At 41.9% G+C, this 20,756-nt stretch overlaps 1 protein-coding gene across 1 annotated transcript in view; it reads left to right on the top strand.

Moving 5' to 3' along the window:
- Positions 1-20,756, top strand: part of Spata16 (spermatogenesis associated 16) — a 293,053-nt gene that overhangs the window by 22,493 nt on the left and 249,804 nt on the right. The window contains exon 2 of the mRNA XM_048452627.3: positions 13,374-14,005. Coding sequence (XP_048308584.3) covers positions 13,391-14,005 — 615 coding nt within the window. The 5' untranslated portion in view covers positions 13,374-13,390. The remainder of the gene's footprint in view (positions 1-13,373; positions 14,006-20,756) is intronic.

Here is a 20,756-nt window from a genome sequence, read left to right as displayed (position 1 = left end):
TGCCTGACAGTTGAAGGTTGAAGTCAGAGGTCTTCCTTGACTATTACTCTCTGCTTCATTTAGTGAGGCAGGACATTACAGCAGAAGCCAGAGTTCCCTTACTCGGTTTGTCTTTCTATGGATCCAAACTCCCATTATGGTGTTCCATGGTCCTCTATTCAACTTGTACAAGGAAGGACAGTTTTATGATTAACTTAAATGTATTATAAAATATTGTAATGACGGAATGAAAGTTTTATTATAAGACATGTTTAGGGAAATGATTCCTGTTTTTATTCTATATTCCTACCACACTCCAAAGGTGGTTTACTGAGGTTTCTAATGATCTTGGCTAAGGATCACTATCAATTTCAACACCAGGAGAAAATCAATTTGAGAAAGTGTCAGCTCCACACCTAACTCAACACACACACACACACACACACACACACACACACGAGATTCATTTTTCTATTCAATTGTCATAGGCTCTTTGGTTAAGGATGTGATGCCACTGGCAAGTAGGTCAGCTGTCCTTGTTGGTGGCCGGTGCTTTCCTGTGTCACACGTGGTGTGTTTACTGCTATGGCAGGTGCTCTCTGTAGAGAACGTGCAGTGTTCTAGGTGACAGAGTGGTCCTTCACATGCTATCTGTTAATCCTTTAGTCTTATCTATAAGCAATGAATTACCATATAATAAATGAATTCTCACTCATAGTTGTTTTTTTTAATGAGGAAGCCAAGTTCTTTCAAAGTGAAATCACTTGAGACACATTCTTCAGTAAACAAAATGCTGAGTTAAGACTGGGATCATCCGAAAGCCCAGATTCATATTTTGTCTCTATTGTTTCCTCACTCATTGAGTTTGGAACAATGTTCTGTGAAAGAGAGATAGCAGTTCTGACATTGTTCATCATCTTCACAATGCAAAGCCACACAAGGCCCAGAGAGGCTGAGCAGCGGTCTCGAGCTGTGGGCTGCAACCCCTGTGGGGGTCACATGTCAGATATCCTGCATGCCAGATATTTATAGTGTAATTCATAATAGCAAAATCACAGTTATGAAGTGGCAGTGAAATAATTTCGTGGTTGGGGTCACCCCAGCATGAGGAACTGTACTAAAGGGCCACAGCTTAGGAAAGCTGAGGACCACTGCCCTGAAGGGAAAGAGACAGAGTCACGGCAATCACATTCAGCGTGTTGTTCTAGACTGGATCTTATACTAAAGGAAAAATAAGCAATAAAACAATTTTACTGAGCCAACTGAAAAAAGGAGCAGTGGCTGTCGACTGAGCCTAGCTCTGTGTAGCCGTGAGCGGGACAGCTCTGTGTAGCCGTGAGCGGGACAGCTCTGTGAAATGAGGAGACGGACTCTGAGCTATGATGGTATAACAATGTATGATGCAGGTAGCAAATGACTTTAGAAGTAAATAATGAAAGCTGCACATACAGCAGACGTAAAGTAGGAACTATGTCTAATGTACTCAGCTTCTAGGTGCAGTTAGAGGACATTTGTGAGTTGTTACTCTCTCACAACTTTTCTGTAAGCTTAAAGTTATTTCAAAGAAAAAATTGAAGATGGATTTCCCACCTCTGGGTACATTCTACTTTAATACAAGTTTAAGAGCAAATTCTAAAATACTTATTTTTATAGTTCTTTAAATAATTCTTTATCTTTTGAAATTAAAATATAATTATTAGTTCCACTTCAATCCCCTCCCTCCAACTCTTTCCATGAATTTTCCCCATTTCAAATTCACGACCTTTGTTTTTGTCGCTGTTGTGTGTGTGTGTCCAGTTATGAGACCTATAAGCAACAACAATGACCAGCACTGCTTAATAATCTTAAAGGTACAGTAGCAGCATGCATATTTTGTTGGTGACCAATAGCTCTCTAATTGGACTTAAGCTCTGAAAGAGGGAAATTATACCAGCTACTAGAAACCTAACCAACTACCAGGCGTTAGCGGGATAATATATCTTTACTCTCTAATAAATATCTGCTTTCTTATACCGGAAGAATTCTTTGTTGTTGTTGTTGTTGTTGTTGCTTTGTAGACCAGGGTGACCTTGAACTCAAAGAGATCCGCCTGCCTCTGCCTCCCAAGTGTTGGGATTAAAGGTGTGTTCCACCACCGTTCAGTTCCAGCAGAATTCTTAACTGTATTGTAAATATTTATCTTTATACTCACAGGTAATTACAGCTCTCATCCCTCATCAAAGAAACTTTTCTTCGCAACAAACAAAAGACTCTTACTGAAAATCCCAACTCATTAAAATGGAGAGAACACATGGCTATGGTGCCTGGCCGCAGTGTTCTATACGCAATGTAACTCTGTGCTGAAAAGCTAGGAAATACTGCAGAAGAGGGGGACAGCATGATTGTATCAGAAGAACAGGAAGTGTGCCGTGACATTGTGTCTCCTAGAAATGTCAGGGAAGTAACATCCCTGAGGTCTCACCAACATGGCTACCTAAACACAGGTCAGACAAGGTCAACATCAACAGACACGCTAACTAGAAAGGACGCTAATATGGAAGGGTTGACTCTCATGGGGTCTCAACGCCAGACAAAGCACAGTGGGGGATGCTGAGAGAGTGAGAGATAGTCTTCCATGGGGGATGACCTAAGATATCTTTTTAAACCTTCATTTCATGGTTACTGTCCCTTACTTCTGTCGGCATCAGCAGGTAAAAGGCTGAAACGTGGCAGTCATGACATCTGTTTGATTTGGTGTGCTAGCAGGAGCGGCAGAGCGAAGGAGACAAGCCACTCAAAAGCTCTGAAGTGGGGCTATGATCTGCTGCCCTGTGTGGCAGTCAGCGAGGGACATCACCTGCCCAGAGATTCCGTCTCCAAAACAGAGAAATTGGTCTATGCTGGAAAGTCTCTCCATCTAGATATATTCTTTCTGAAAGGTTAAGGAACAAAATGTAAAAGTCTAGGAAATAAAAACTTTACCAGCAGAATAACTGGCCAAACTTAAAGTAATTTTTTCCTTACACAGTAATATGGAATCTACCCTCTTTCAAAAAATCAGAACTTTGATGACTTTTCTAGTTGGGTGGTAGTACTGACAGCAATGCTCTAAAGAAACACTCCAAATGAGAGTCAGACTTTGTCTCAGAATACTCGTGACCTTGGCAGACTGGCTGTACTTGTTCCAGGAATAATTGTAGGCAAAGGGCTCTGAATTACCCTGAGCTGTGACTCCTTCGAGCCTCCCATTCTTCCACACAAATAACTTACTGGCTTCACAACCAAATCAGAGCAAAAACTTCCTTACAGACCACACTCTTAGTAATGACAAGATGCACTACCAACTCTTTTCTGTACAGGACTGCAGGTTTTAACTGAGTGACCTTTATGAGAACTAAAGAAAATCAAAGAAAATACTTATTTCCCAGCAAAGCCTAAAATAAAGCCAGCTGGGATAGGTGCTTCACAAATATTGTTGATTTAGAGTAGCAAATGGACAATCAACCAAACTAGGCTCAGAAAAGTACAGGACAGAAAGAATCAAAGGCCTGCATGTCTGGAGAAGCACGCAAGGAGAAGCCCATTGTAAAAGGGCAGCTTATGCTTGGATCACTCCAGCTAAGCTGTAATGTATAAGTTGGATCGCAACAACAAAAGAAAGTGAAGCTCGCTTGAACTGCGTACTAAAGTCAGATACAATCAGAGAGTCCTCCAGTCAACAAACAGGGTGCGTCTTCTGTCTCAAACACACTCCGGCTACATGGCATGAATGATAGTCTGCAAATTACTGATCAGTGGTGGTTAAGAACTACTGAAAGAATAAGATGGATGTGTGATTGGAAGCTGTTGATTTCAGATCATCAAAGAAGGCTTTGTGTAGAAGAGGTGTCTAAGGTAGATAACATTGAACTTAGAAAGACCCAATGGGGAGAACGTTCCCCACGCCATAAAGTACAACATATCTGAGGTTGGAGCGAGCTTGTTTAATGAGGTGGATTAACCATTATAGACTTGAGCAATGAGGGAGGGGCTGATGAATCTCCAGAGGGAGCAAGGACATCAGGGATCATAGTCTATTATAGGTGTCATGAGCATCCATGGGAAGGAAGGCTTCCAGTAAAAACAGGGTGGGATACGGGAGCGGAGTAAGTGCTGAGACTTTCATTCAAGAGAATGACTGTGCCTGCTGCGTGAGCAAGCAGTTGCGGAAATTTAGATGCAAGGTGGTGGGTCCTCAAGACTATCAATAATGCATGTGGATATAGTTAACAAAACCAATTATTAATTATAGACTGGATACTGAAGGAGAGGAAAGCACAAAATGCAGCTCGTAAAGTTTCTCCTAGACAGCTGGGTGGATTTGAGTGCCATGTTCTAGGAATTTGAGAGAATGAGAATTAAGATATTAGATTGGGAATTATATATATATATATATATATATATATATATATATATATATGAATATGCCATAAATCCAGTTCTTGATTCTTGAACTATATAATAGTCTATTGGAAGCTACAGAACTGGATCAGACATGGTCACCTAAGTTCCCAGCTACAGCTGGGAAAAGAGCCTCTGGTGCTTAACGCAGTGGAAAGTGAGATCCAGCAATCCCAGCGGCTGGGAATGAACGGTGAATAAAGCAGAGGACAACCGAATGATCATGGCCTCGCTGCGGATTAAAAGAATATTCCACCTAAGACGAAGTTGTCCAATGTGAAGATCGCTCTCTAGAGCTTCAGTTAATGCAAGCCTAGGGGTCACTGGATTTGAAACGTGGAGGTGATTGCTAGTCTATAACAGAAGTCTTGGCAGAATGGTTGGGCCTTCAAGGAGACAGACGGCGAAGAGATTATGAGACAGTATGTGAGGAACTCCTTCTGTGTTTCTGCAGGGGAGTGGAGCCTTGACACATGATGGCAGTTGGCAGCACCCTGGAGTCCACAGAAGGTTTTAGTCTTGTTTCTCGTGAGGTCTGCTAGATCGGCATGTACATCAGCGAACGAGTCTGGTGCCAAGAGAACAACTGGTGACTTGCAAAGGTCTTCGTCTTGGTTATGGCTGATATTTCCATGATAAAAGATCATGACGAAAACCAGCCTGGAGAGGGAAGGGTTAATGTGGCTTACCCACCCTGAATCATAGTCCGCTGAGGGAAGCCAAGGCAGGTGCTCTAACAGAGAGGGAACTCAGAGGCCAGAGCTGATGCAGAGGCCATGGAGGAGGTCTGGTTAATGGCTTAATCTTTGTGCCCTGCTCAGCCTGCTTTCTTAATAGAACCTGGGGCCCCCAGCTCAGGGGTGTCAACAATAGTCAGGGCATCCCACATCAATTACTAACTAAGAAAATGCCCTAAATAGGCTTGCCTGCCTACAGGCCCATCTTATGGAGGCATTGGGATTCCCTAGTCTCAGGTGACTCTAGCTTGTGTCAGGTTGACAGAGAACCAGCCAGGGCACTAGCGATGGCTAGAGTATAATCCCTGAGAGGAGGAAGAAACACAATCCTCAGCAAGGAGGGGGCAGAGGCACCGGCAAGGAGCTGTGTGCGGAACTGTGAAACCCCTTAGGGCGCTGTTCTGCACATCACCCATCTGCGTCTTCCATGACACTCACAACTCTGAAAGTCACTTAAACAACTGGATAGTTTCCCTTAGGGCATGCCATTGATGAATAACAAGCCTAGAGTTCAAGCTGTTGTTGCAGCCCACACTGAACACTCTCTCCACTATGTAATGCCTCTGTGACGTACCCCTCTGACACCAATGTGCACGGTATGCTGGGACAAGCAATGCAGCTGCTTTAGTGAATGACTCACACTGGGTGACCTAGTGAGCAGCAAGTGCTTTGACATTGCATTTGAGGTCTCCAGACTCTATTCATGTGGAAGGTTTATGCCCACATTCTTTTTGTTTATTTAATGACTTCTGGAATATAATAGGTCTGTAATTATATCTACAACTAAAGATCTTTTAAAGCTCATGACATCTTTTATTTCTTTCTCAACAAATTTTGTTCATATACTTAAATTAACCGTAAAATTGTGTTTATCTTATTATATTAGAGGGAGTCTCACCCAATAAAACAGCAATATAGTTAAACACCTGGTTATAAAATGAATAAAAGAAAACATGTTTCGTGTGAGGGAAGTAAAAGTCCCTATCACCTGGGTCCATGGAAAAGAAAATATTTTCATGTGATCCTAAAGCTGTGGAATTTGTTATCAACTGCCCTGAGTTCGAGTGTCAGGTATGGCCAACTCCCTTGATTACTTTCTACTTCTTCAACATCATGGCTTCTCTTTTGGTATAATTAAGGTAATAATATTAATACAGAGACATTGTGAGAGAGAAGGACTCAATCCTGTAAGATAACCTTACAAGCCCAGAGCACCTCTGTTGTTGGTGTTTTGGGAGTCTTAGTCCATGCTCTGCTTTACTTGGTCCATACACATATACTGTGAGGCAAACCCACCCCTCCCTCCAATAGCAGACCACTGTTCCTCCCAGCCTCCCTTGGGTGAAACAGAAGAGGAACCTCTGGGATGGGGACATTGACCCTCCCTTCTCAGAAACTCACTTCCAGACTCCTTGAAAACTGCCTCAGCTTGGCAGTCTTACCAAAGCAGGAATATTATCACTGCTACACACCTCGGCCACACCTCTCTAGTAGCACAAGGCCTGCTGGACTCTAGGTTCTACAAAAACTGCGCATTCACATGGGAAAGGGGTTAGGATTCATCTCAACTCCTTGCAGCTCAGTCTTGTAAGAGAGCTTGTTCCAGAAAGGGGTTGTTTATCTCTACACCTCCCCGCCCATCCTCCACCCCAGCTTTCTCCCAGCTGTGAGCATTGACAGGCCAAGACCTGGTCAACTTTAGCTTTCCTGCGGCTCCTAGCCCAGCGTGCTGATCATGGTTGAAGGCCTTAGTATGTGACTATTAGACAAGGGGGATATTTTGGAGAATGTTTTTAAAAATAACAATGTGTTCTGGTAGACTAACAAGCAAGGTGTTTTTCCTCATAATGTCTCTCTGGTTACATTTAACAGCAAGTTAAAATTAGATCGTTTTTTAAAGAAAGAAAACCATAGCAACTGTGATGTTGAATGTTTCAGAGAGCACATTTATAAGGATTCTCTTCTTCTCAATTGCCCAGGTTTGAACTGTCGGCTTCAGGAAAAAAAATCTAATAATTTGTTTTACTAATAATCATGTAAACTATGATTGAGTGTAGGTAATAGTCACCCCCAAGTGGAGCCGAAAGCTTGATGTCATGCTTGAAGTAAAAAATAAAGGAAGAAAGAAACAACAGCAGCAAAAGTCAAAGCAGAACTGCAAATACACCGACTAAAGTGTAATCTGATTGAGCATTGAACTCTGTTCCTGTATGTGTGTTTATTACAAGCCCCCAGAAACCATGCAAATCTTCTCTATTGGCATCTGCTGGAGATCTTCCTTATCTGTGCCTGTGGATATGAGGGAATCCACCCTACTATGCTGACTTCTAAGTTTAAAAAAAAAAAGCATTTTTTTTCAGAATGCCACCTACAAATACATTTGACATTCATGATGGACGACAAATAGTTTTCCCTGAAAGTATTTTTTGTTGAAATAAAGATGAAAATGTAACCTTGGAAACACTGACTAATGCCATGTTAATCAACTTGACTACTAAAACAGTGAAGAGGTTGATAGTTTAAATCTGGTTCTTGCGTGACTCATTTGAACAATCGAGAAGAAAATGTACTTCACCTAGGATGAGATTAAAACAAAGCAAAACAAAATCCATCAAAACTGCTCATATTCAACTTTTTATGAAAAGTTTTTGCTTTACTGTCAGAAAAAGATCCAGCGCTGGTTGGGCCCAATACCACAGGCATCCCAGATACTCAGGAGGCTGAGCCTGGGCTGCAGAGCTCTCAGATGCGTCCTGGGCTGCAGAGTGGATTGAAGACAAGTCTCGGAAACGTAAGAAACGTCTCAATAAGAAAGAGAGAGGGAAGGAGAATCATGAAACTGGGAGGTAAATATATGAAAGACCGCATGGAATGGGGAAACAGTCCCAGAGAGACAAATTGTGCAGGTTCTCTTCCACCTGAGGCTCCTATCTCCAAATCTTCAGATGTGAGTCCCTACCCTGGATTAACTGCAGAAACAAGGAAAGTTAAATGGGAGCACTGCCAAGATGGGGAGATTGGGGTGCAATAGAGAACAGAAGGGTATATGAGTGACCTGATCAGGAAAACGGGGCCTCTAATTAGGGAGAGAGAAAAATACAGAAGAAGGAAAGCGTGTAATATTTCAGTATGGTGTCTTTTAAAGTCATAAGGAATCATACTCTTAACTACCTAAAAATACCTATTGCATATAAGTCAGTGCATAAATATACATGTATAGTTTAGGTGATATTTCTCATCTGGATTAACAATGTTCCCTCCAGGAGCTGAAAACTACATAACAACAACCCCATATCAGGTATGAGAAGCCCTCTTTTGAATTATTAGTCAGGGTTGTCCAAGAGATTTCTGGAACATTGCAGACTACTGCTATTGCCGTTGGTTGCCCCCCAGAGATGGAATAAAAATCCCAATTGCTGAAGACATCACGTCTTCAAAAACGGGGCCCAGAAACCCCAGTGCTAGAACTGACCTGAATGCCTCCTCTCTGAGGGCTAACTTTCATGGCATTAGGAGACACCATGCAAACTTACCAAAGGAGGGAGCAACCAACAGTCCTATCCAGCTACGATGCCTGTGAACCACAGCAAACAACGTGGTGTGATAACTAAGGTTGCAGTAACAGTATGCATACGTGCTACTACTTGGAGGTAACTCACAGCTCTCTAATTGAACTTAAGACTCAACAAGAAAGAAATCTAGCCCAATACACAGGGCTGGTGAAGTCATGATCTTAGAGGAGATCCTACCATCACCAAGTAACTAAACTATCATAATCCCTAATTAAATCCTAAATATTTGTCTGCAACAGATAGAAACTGTTACATAAAACCACAGCCAATCACAATGCAGAGTTATAGGGGCCAGACCCAGTCACACATCTGCAATGCAGCTCTGGAATCTAAGTCTCAATAATCACTGGGGACCAGAGGTGGGGAGGTCGTAAGAGCCAGAGGACCAGGGAGTTTGCTGTGAGACTGTGTCTCCTCACAATGTCAGGAGCTACACCCATAAAGTCTCAGCAACATGACTGCATCCACATGAACTGAACAAGGTCAAGAGCAATAGGCATGTCAACATGAATGGAGGAAAGCCCACAAGACTGCTAACACAGAGAGCTGCAGGCAAGTAAGGAATGCTGAGAGTGGAGAAATAGTCTCCAGGGAAGAGCACACCAACTGATTATCCGTACCAAATGCCCAGCCTTGAAAACAAACGTATGAGTAGCATTATTCAGACTGAGCAAGTTATGTTTATATATTTAGAGATATACATGTATGTATATACGATGTGTAGCAATAATTGGTGGAAAAGAGTTCATGGATTTGAAAGAGAAAAAGGAGAAGTATATGGAAGGCTTTGGAAGAAGGAAAGGAAGGGGGAAATAACATATTTTCAAAAAATAAGCTATAACTAAAAGAACAAGGAAGGTTGAAATTTTTACTCCATAGTAGAATTCTTGCCTTGAATAACTTTGATTATTCCCCAGGTCTTAAAAAATTCCATGTGGGAGACTATTTCTCTTGCATTCAATATTCCATAATTGCCAATAGTTCTTTGTATAGGTTGAGGCTTCCTGGCTTTTCCAATTTCCCCATCCACATTAGTGTGTCTGTTGCTGTCCTTGTCTGGCTCATGTTTGGGCGATCACTGCAGGTGTGGCTTCTGACATTCACAGGAGACACAATCTCATGGCAAACCCTGCTCCCCTGGCTCTTACAATCTTTCCACCACCTCTTCTGCAATGATCAAGAAGACTAGGATTTTGAAGGAGAGAAAAGAGATACACGAGAGGAATCAAAGGGCAGAAAGGGAAGAGAACTGAAGGGAAGTATATCATCATCTCAGAATGCAAAAGAATCTTTTTTTTAGGTTCCAGCTTTATTTTCTCAAGGTGCCTGGTCTCTGTTTTACAGCATATGTTTTGACCTACATTTTTTGAACAACTTTGTGCAGAACATTGTGCTAATGTCTGAGTAAGCAGAGAATGACTCCGCTTTTAGACAGCTTATGGGGAGAAGGCAGCCGTGCATACATAACCGATCTGCTTGGGAAAGACAGAGACTGTGTTAGGACAGGTAAATGAGGTAGGAACATGATGGGAAAGTCCTAGCAGGCGGTCTGAAAATGAGCATCTTCTGGAATTAGCAGAGTGCTCATCTCAAGTTCAGTGAGTAGGAAATAAGGTCAGTGTGTGAGGTTACGGGGGGAAGACCTTGTGAACCACACCGCTTCCCTGCAGTTCCCTAAGCCCTGGAAATGCTACGAACAGTTCCAAAGCTCTTCTCCCAGGCACCATGGCCTTGCTAAGGAGCATCGTCTATCTCTAAGATTAAAGACACTTGCCCAGCTGCCACCACTGTGACACAGAGATTGGCTTGGGCCCTGCTCTTTCAGAGTGTCAATTTAAGGATACATGTTGACATTCAGGATGGAATTCTGTGTGGAGGACAAGGGACTTATATTTCTTGTTTCTTGAACAAGTTTGGAGTGACTGACCTTTCAGATGTCTGGATATTAAAGGTTTTCTCATCTGTTCAAAACCTCTGAACACTCTGTGAACAACACTGCCTGCTTTCTGCCCGTCTACTACTATTGTTTCTCTGAATCTATTGGGGCATTCAAAATGATGATTTCTGTAGAAAGGCTTAAGGGTCACTGCAGAAGCACTCTGAAGCCTCTGTCATACAAAAAAAGAAAAAAACAATAAAATCTTTCGTCTTGCCCTGAGAGAAAGACATGTCTTCGGGGCCAGGTGAGAAGAGATGAGGGGAAACGAGGGGAAGGTAAATGTGAAGACAATGGAGGAAGGAGAAGCAATCACCCTTCAGGAGAAGCAATTACAAAGATGGTTATGAATTACATGTTGAAGATGTGACGTCAACACTGGTAGTGTTGCTGTAGGTGCCAAAGTGTTATAGCAACAACAACGGACAAGCTGATATGTTTTAGCTTTGGTGCTTGGCATAAACCGCTGAGATAAGATTCCCGAGAGAAAGTCTTGGAACAGCTCACCTACGAACACTGATTGTTCATATTTATATATAGTCTATTATGAGAACGAATCTCACCAGCAGCTATTTTGAGTATCAGGAAAATTTCAAAAGCTGTACCTGTTACTAAAAACATTCCTGACATAGATGTTGTCTGGGACTCCACCCACTGGAGATCCCAACTAAAGCCCTGAAACTATTTCCACTCCACCCGAATCCTTCATGGTGCAAGAACAGAGTGACGGCTGGCACTGCCTTTGTCTCTGCCTTGGGTAGACTACTACAGATGTGCCTTGGTCAAAGGCAAGTGGTGGCGCCGGACCTGAGATTCACTGCTGTGCCCCTCCCCTTTAGGAAGAACTAGAGCTGAACTTGGCAAAGATTGTAGTCTTTCAGAAATTAATTCTGTCGATAAAATTTTTCCAGGCAATCATGACTCTAGTATTTACCTTTTGATAACTAATACCCAAGGTAATTATTTTAGAATTAGCTATTTCTCTGTATGCATGTGTATACCTGCGTGCAGGTGAACATAGAAGGTCAGGGAGAAATGGTGGCTGTCTTCCTCTGTCACCCCCCCCCCCCCACCATCTTATTTATTTTTTTAAGACAGTCTCTCACTGAGCCTGAAGCTCAATGTTTTCATTAGGGCAGTTGGCCAGCAAGCTCCTTTGGTTTTCTTGTCTCTGCCCCAAGGCAGTGGCGTTACAGGCTCACATAGCCATGCTTGGCTTTCATGTGGATACTGGGGACTTGAACTCAGAACCGCTTGCTTTCACGGTAGTTTCTCTTACCAATTTGGTCTTTCTTATGAGGTGATAAAACTGTCATGGTGCCTTCTGTAATATCTTCATATATAATGTAAACCTTTTTTGTAACAAGGTTACAAAGGCAGGGAAAGGAAAATTTTTTTAACCTCAAATGTTGAAGCACAGTTTTGTGTTGTGCCTTGCACTTTTTTCCTTAAGGTTGATTTGGGTCTCGGTTCACGACGTTTCAAAGATTCTCTGTAGCCCAACTGCTGCTCTCTCAAACAGGCAAAGGAAAGCTCTCGATATTAGCAAAATAATAGGCTTGGAAAAGCTTCTCAAGTATTTTCCCTTAGTAGGTTAGAAGAAACACATGAGATTTTTGTCTCATTGTCTATTATTAACATATTCAGCTGTGCTCTGGCTATTTTCTTGTCTCTTTTTCTCTGATGTAAATATACATCGTCTTTCCATAATACATATATAGGCCATTGCTCTACTCAAACGCAACATAACGTGGAGGAAAGACTCTAAGCAACAAGTTAGTGAGTACCCAGTGGTTGGTTCTGCTGAAAGCAGTACTGTGTCCATGGAGAAGCACCAGTGCCCCCACTGCCACCCTTTAGATTCTGTGTAAAATAAGGAAAAAGTTTGTGCACAGTACAGACTTTAAGTCAGAGAATCATATAAGATAGGAACCAATTATTGTCAATAATGATTAGATTTTAGAGCATTTTCTATTTTTCAGCAAATCTAGAAGCAGAGTTAGCATGAACAGTCCTCTGGATCGGGACTGTTGGGTGTGGTGAGCACCAGTGTGCTGAGAAACTGCTTCATACTGTGAAGCCCGTTAGCATCCATTCTGCAGAACCAGCAGCATAGCCGACTCTAGGGGAACACTTGGCTTGGAGTTGCTGGGAGCTCAAGGTCACTTTCTTCTAGTCTGAAAGCCTGTTTTAACGAACAGCTGTCTTTAAAGATGCCTCAATGTGAGGCTTTTGTTACTAATAGAGTAAACATATGAAGGAAACACTGTGCTCACATTTCTGGAAGCTTTACAGAAGAACTGGGTTTGCTTTCTGCTCCCAATCCACTGTGCAGTTAGCAGTGGGCTTTGAAATGAGTTCAAGACCACCTACCTTTCTGAGGAAATTAATATAGAAATGGACCTTTTTAACTTTTTTGTCTTTTGTGACGATTTATAAGATGTTTTTTATCCAATGCTTTGGTCTTCTCATAAAAAGGTTCATTCTGTGCTGTTCAGCTGTAAATTATTTTTTCAGACATCTAGATGTAGTTTGAGGAATCCTAACCTTAGTGAGCTTTGTGATTGCAGCATCATTGGTCTGGGAGGATGGCCAGTGGACGGTACAAATGCAGTTGATTCTAAGTAATAAGTATCTGTGGTGAGTAAAACAGTATCTGAAGTGCAGCGAAGCTAAACCACTGGGGGTTCGAAATCATTGTCTGAATGGCTTTCCTCCTCTCCCCCGCAGGAGTCTGGGATGCACCGATGGATTCCGGCAAGAGTAGGAATGTGGAGACTACGGTAAGGAGAGTCTACCGCGACCTGCTTACTCCAAAGATGAATGCAAGCAAGAAAATGTCCACCTTACCAAACTCACCCACCAGCCTGGAAGTGTCACCCGAAATCAGGAAGAGCAGTGGAGAAAAGCAAACAGAAATCACAGCGGAGAGAGTAAAACTCACAAAGGGCATCAGAGAGAAGCAAAGCAATGAGTCGGAGAAAGTGACCCTTAAACGGAAGGCTGAAGGGGAAGAAAAGCTGGCTGGAAGGAAAGAGGCAAAGATAATGGAACTTGACAATCAGCTAGTCACCACCGTTCCTCTGCCTCACATCCCTCTAAAGAACATAATGGATGTCGAAATGAAGCTTGTCTATGTTGATGAAGAGGATGTGAGCTATGAATTTGCCCAGCCCCACATGTGTGCTGCGCTTCAGACAACAGGCCAGACTGCCACCATGATGCCACCTGAAAGTGCGCAGAATCTCACCGCCCTGCCACAGATTGACAAATGGCTTCAGGTAGCTTTAAAAGATGCCAGCACTTGCTATAGACAGAAGAAATACGCCGTGGCAGCCGGGCAGTTCAGAACAGCCCTTGAGGTATGAGATTAAAGACAGTATAGATGGCCAGGGCTATAAAATGAAAAGTTGCAGTTACACCAAGGGGTTCTAATCCCAAAGTAGTGAGCAGTGGTCATGGGTTAGAAATATTGAATGCCTGAATCAAGAGTTCCAAAGTTATAGAAAGAAGGTAAGATGTGTCTGTAGGTTACTATCCCTGCACGCTCTTCTGCTTACAAACCCAGGAGCAAATGGCAGCATATATACAAATGTGGTTGGTTTTGTAGCTTGGGTTATACCTATAAAACCCATGGAGTGTCAGTATAGGGTAGTGTGCTGAATATAATCCTTTCTAAATGCAGGCCTTCCAAGAATCCATAAACCGTCCCCCTTTTTATAGTCTCTGTGAGAAAACCCTTAGTTCACATGCAATACTTAATATAAACAACACGATTTTCCTTAAGGTGAGCTTTACTTAAAATATCGTTACTGTTCCAACAAGTTTTATGACCATTGTTATGCTATCTGCAAACAGGGGAAGTTTGTCTCCTTCATGGAATTGAGAAGTTGCTAGTAAATGGAAATAAACCTAAGAATCATTGTTAAACACAGAATAAGGCATGAGAAAAAGTGTGTGGTCTGACTCATTAAGCATTTGGAATAAGTAAATGTCATATCTAGAAATCCCAATGGCCTAGCACAATTGGCTGTGTATTTCAATAATTACAAAAGAACTTCTCAGTGAATTCTAGATATGCCTGCTGAGCATGAAGACTTCAAAGGTGGGTGAAAGAAAGTGTGATTCCTCTTGCCTTTTCATCTTGAAGGGATCAGTACAGTAATAGGATATAAATGTGACATCAAGGAAAACCTGAACCTCCATGAGGGCCAGAGGGAGGCATGGAGTTAAATGTAAGGTGATGAAGTATACATTTAAGGAGGAAAAAATTTCCGCCAACATGTCTAAATCTATAAAGAATTACTAATATGAAATAATGAACAATGTTTTCTCTAAATATTTAAAAAGGAACTGAACATAGACACACTCATGCCCAAATAGATATGAAGTGATACAGGAGCACACAGACAGCTCATGAGATCTCATAAAGGATCAACCACACCCCGAATGGAAGTGGGATGTACCATGTAAAGCTCGGAATGCTATTTCCATAAACTGTTATTGTAATTGGTAAGTGCTGGAAGACTGGGCTACCCACCAGCCTCTACAACCCCACCTCTACTTTGAGCTGTTCCGGTCCCCAGCTCTCTGGCCAAGGAAGACTCCATGTAGACATCACACATTTCTGCAAGGAAATTTCTGCAAATGTGTACTGGTGTTTGCTCCACTAAGTATATTCTTTATGGTGGAGGGCAGAAAGAAAAGATCATTTTTCAATGAATATATATATTTCATATATATATATATGAAATTTTGCTATAAAACTTCAAGTTAAGAATATGTAAGAGAGCAGGAGATGTCAGTATAAACTAGAAGAAAATATTCATAAAACCCGGAGTTCATTGTGCTACAAATCCATGTGAAGATTTAATGACCTAAAGTGATTGTGCTGGACTCTCTCTCTCTCTCTCTCTCTCTCTCTCTCTCCCTCCCTCCCTCCCTCCATCTTCCCCCTTCTCTCTCACTCTGCATTCTCTTCTCCCACCCCCTCCCCAACTTTTCTTCCTCTCCTTCCCCTTTCTCTCTCCCCTGGATTTTAGGGAAGCTTTGGATGCTGACACTAATTACTGGTAATTAACAAAGGTAATTATTTTGAGACCAAAACTTTAGCTTAGACATCTGGCCTAGCTTTTGTTTAATTACCTTGGGAGTTAACTTTGAAATCTTCTCTAGAATGTCTCTTAATAAACCAAAGCTACTGGGAATAGAACAGCTTCTTCGCTTCTTTACCCTTCTTCTCTTGGATATAAACTTCTAAATGCAATACTCCCTCAGAGTTCTCAAGTGATGTCATGCAGCATACCCTTTTCCTCATTACTTGGTGTGACTTTTAAGCAAGGCAGGGCATAAGCAAGGTGAAATGACAACCATGACACTAGAGGGAAGGATATATTAGCAAATATCTGAGTGTGTAAACTTGGGTAATATTTAACCAAAAATGGCAAAACTCTGAAATGGGTGTTCGGTGAAAGCTGGAGATATGTTTGTCTCGTGGAAGCACATGTAGCCAATAGGACTGTCAGAACACCAAAGTATAACGACGTCTCTTAAGAGGAAGGGACCTTATTATCCAAAATAGCTGATCTTGCTATGCTTTCTAGAAAACCAAAAGGATAAAATAATTGAGAGAGAGACGCATGGTAGAAGCACCTGCCCCAGTGCTGTGCCCAGCATTCCCACTGCTTTTCCATTGACCAGAATTTCATCAAGTAAGCACATAAGCTGCAGGAGAGCCTGAGAAAAACAGTGTTCCAGACAGCCTTCCCGCTAAGAAGACCTAGGATATAGGAAGCAAGATAAATAAGGAGCCTCTCGCCCCCTGAGTGCTTACTGTTGGAAACATATTGGGAGGCACATAACAGGCTGGCTAAGTGAGTAAGACACAATCAGTTATGGGAGCCTACAGAGGCTGGATAGCTTGTGGTTGACGATAGGACCAGCAAATGAAACAGGAAATCATGTTCTAGCCAAAACTCCTGGAGATTTGTAAATATTTATTGATTGGTATATTTTCCAATACATCTAATAATCCTTTTGAGGTGGTTTAAATAGGAATGCCATATATATATATATATATATATATATGTATATATATATATATATATATATGGGGAGTGGAGCTACTTGACAGGGAGTAGGAGGTGTGGCCTTGATGGAGAAAGTGTGTCACTGAGGATGGACTTCACTTTTAAGTTTCAAATGCTCTAGCCAGGCCCAGTGCCTTTCTCTTCCTACTGCCTTTGGCTCTGGATATAGAATTCTCAGCTATCAACGCTCAGCTACCTGTGTGGCACCATGTTTCCCATCATAAGAATAATGAACTCAGCCTCTGAAACTGTAAGCCAGCCCCATTTAAATGCTTTCCTTCATAAGAAATTCTGTGGTCATGGTGTCTCTTCACAGCAATAGAACACTGGATAAGACACCTTTGTTTTTGAAAGTCACCACCAATAAAGAAACTTTATAATAATTTTTATGTAAAATAAACTAGTATGCAAAGACTCAGAAGACAGGTAAACTCCTCAGAAGTGGCTGATTTTGGCATTTCAGAAAATATCTGGTATTTATGTAAATGTGATTGGAGAAATAATTTGTGTGTGTGTGTGTGTTATTTTTGTCATGTAAACATGAACCAATTATGCAGATCAGATTAGTCCTTAAGTTTCATTCAAATCATTCATCATTCGCTCTCGTATTTGTATTCATATCAGAAGTTGAGTCATTCAATCAAAAGGTAGAAACTGATGACAGAACCCTAACTCTCATCATGTTCATTCCTGGATGCCATAGCCCTATAATTTGGGGAGATAACTGTATAAATTCTGTCACTGGGGCCTATGAGACGACTCAACATTTCTTTTGGTAGAAGTCTGAATACCTCAGTTTGATCCCTGGAACCCATAGTAAAGAAGAGAACCAACTCCTGAAAGATGTCCATGTCTTCAACTAGTGTGCATGTGTACACACACTCAACAATAATAAATGAAAATGTAAAAAAAAAATCTACTCATTATCAAAATCATAGAACTTCCCTGAGTAAAACCACAAGGTGGGTTTCATGTAATCACTCTTATATATTAATAACTGCACACTACCATTCAATAGCTAAAACATGCCAACCAAAACATAGGAAAAACATGGACTAGAAGGCTCAACACCCATGTTTCTCTTTCAGAGGACGTGAGTTTGGTGGTGCATCCATGTCAGTACTCCCAACTACTTGTAACTCCAGCTCCAGAGGATCAAACACCCTCTTCTGGGTCCTGCAGGCACCGACAAACAGACACACACACAAATAAAAAGATTGTCCTGGAACTCTATTTGTAGACCAGGTTGGCATCGAACTCACAAAGATCTGCCTTCTTTTGCCTCCTGTGCTGGAATTAAAGGAGTGTGCCACCACCACCACACTATAAAAATATTTTTAAGTCAGAAGATATTAGTCAAACATTATAAAAAAAACATCCTCATGGGGTGTATAATTAAAAACAATTGCCAACGTCCAAGAATATAGTAATCAGGGAATTTTGCTACTTACAGGCAAAATACTCAAAAGAAAAACACCAATAACAACAACAAATATCCCAGACTCTGTGTGGCCTGCAGCCTGATTCCATGGCCTCCACCTTAATGGCAGGATTTTAGTCATTCCAAAGCCTCCATCTTCTGAACTAGAACAGGTCTGTGGGTGCCCTTTCAGATTTACAGCTTCAAATAGCTCCTCTTGAAAACAGCCCTAGGAAACAAGACTTGTCCTCCCCAAGCAAGGCTGTCAGTTCTGATTGGAACACTCAGGAAAGGGCTCCTGGGCACTAATCTTTTCTGTCTTAATGCCATCACTGACCTTACTGTTAAGTAATTACTCACATCAAAGAGCTTGTTCAGTGCGTTAAGTGCTGTGTTTTATATGTTTTATATTCTGGGATACTTTCACTCGCTCTTCCCTTTTTTTCCCAAACAAGTCATGACATAGGGTGTTATGTTGCTGTCATTACTCATGAGAAAGTCAAGTGGCAACCGGTTAAATAACCTGTTCATGGGTCTCCTGCTAAAAGACTTTGGAGCCCCATGTTCAGGACTCACCAGCTTAGCTGCTGTGTCTGTGTTTCCGAGTGTATGCTGGCTGGAAATAGAAGATACCAGAGGGTCCCAGAACTGCAGAGGTGGAAACTACATTTAGACAAATCCCAGGTGGCACTGAGCACACAAGGACTCAAGAGCACTGTGTTTGAATGTGCCTGGCTCGATCATTTCCTGTAATAGCATGTGTGTTGAACGTCCCCCCACAGGCCCATGTGCTGGACTTGGACACAAGGTAACACTTCAGAAACTGAGCACCACTGGGAGGAGTAGTAAGGGATGTTGGCTCCTGAAGATGTGTTTGAAGGAACTGATGGACACCCAAGCTCTTCCTTTCTCTTTACCCTTCAGATCATGGTGTGCATGAGTTTGTTCAGCAATTATTTCTGTCATGGTATGCTTATGCCACTGTACCTCAAGTCTAAAATGGGCCACCAATCATAAACTGGGACTTTCAAACTTGTGGAACATAGCAACATATTTTATAGTTTGAATATCTCAAGAGTTGCGTTGCAGTGACAAAAAGGAAACATATTCGCCTCTAGTTATCACGCTATAGCTTCCTCTCTAGCAGTCTTTTATGCCCAACAGTTGACCTGGAAGAATGACTTTCCATTTGAGCAGTTGTTTCAATATCAGTGGTTCAGAAATTGGGGATGTCCCAATTTATAAATGGGGTACAGACCTAAACAGAGAATTCTCAACAGAAGAATCTCAAATGACCAAATGAAACTTAAGGAATTGTTCATCATCCTTAGCCATCATGGAAATACAAATCAAAATAACTGTGAGTTATCATCTTACACCTGTCACAATGGCTAAGATCAAAAGCGCCAATGATATTTTATGCTGGAGAGGATGTGGAGTCAGGGGAACACTCCTCTATTGCTAGTCGGAGTGCAAACTTGCACAACGACTTTGGAAATCAGTAGGATGGTTTCTCAGAAAATTGGGAATCAATCTATGACAAAACCCAGCAATACCACTCTTGGGCATATACCCAAAGGATGCACTTTCATATCACAAGGACATTTGCTCAACCGTGTTCATAGCAGCATTATTCACAATAGTCAGAACCTGGAAACAACCTGGAAGCCCCTTAACCAAAGAATGGATAAAGAATATGTGATACACATACACAATGGAGTACTACTCAGTGGGAAAAAAAAACGACATCTGGAAATTCACAGGCAAGGATGGAAAGAGAAAAACCATCCTGAGTGAGGTAACCCAGACCCACAAAGACATACACAGTATGTACTCACTCATAAGTGCATATCAGACATAAAACAAAGGATAACCAGTCTGTAGTCTACAACCCCAGAGAAGTTAGGTAACAAGAAGAACCCTAAGAGAGATGGAAAAGGAAAGGGAAATAGACAAGCCCTCCTGAGAAAATTGGGAGTGAGGGGAGAGGCGGAGAGAGGAAGAGTGATAATATAAGCCAAGGAGGCAAGACCATGATGGGACGACTCACAGAATCAGCTGGCCTGAGCTAGTGGGAGCTCACTGAGTCCAGACTGATAGTGGAGGAACTTGCAGAGAACCAAGTCCTCTAAATGTGGGTGACAGTTGTGTGGCTTGGACAATCTGTGGGGTCATGGGCAGTGAGACCAGGACTTATCCCAAGGGTTTGAACTAGCTTTTTGGAGCCCATTCTATTTGGAGGGATATTTTGCTCAGCCTAAATATAAGGGGAAGGGTATTGGTCCTGTCTCAAAAATGCTGTGTCAGACTTTGTTGACTCCCCATAAGAAGACTTACTTACCCTCTCTAAGGAGTGGATGGGGAGGGGGTTGGAGGAAGGTGGGGGAGGGATTGGGAGCTGGGATAGTTATGTAAAATGAGAAAAAAAATCTTTTTAAGAAAAAAATTAAAAATACAAAAAAAAAGAAATTGGGGATTTCAAGCATCTGTAAAAACAAATTTCTCAGGGGTGTTTTAGTTAGGGTTTCTGCTGCTGTGATGAACACCATGACCAAAAGCAGTCAGGGAGGAAAGGGCTCATTTCAGTTTATAGCCCTCAGCTTC

The sequence above is a fragment of the Myodes glareolus genome, chromosome 20 (genome assembly GCF_982192425.1).
Source record: "Myodes glareolus chromosome 20, mMyoGla1.1, whole genome shotgun sequence".
In the NCBI taxonomy this organism is placed as follows: domain Eukaryota; kingdom Metazoa; phylum Chordata; class Mammalia; order Rodentia; family Cricetidae; genus Myodes; species Myodes glareolus.
This window is presented reverse-complemented; position numbering and strand designations above follow the sequence as displayed.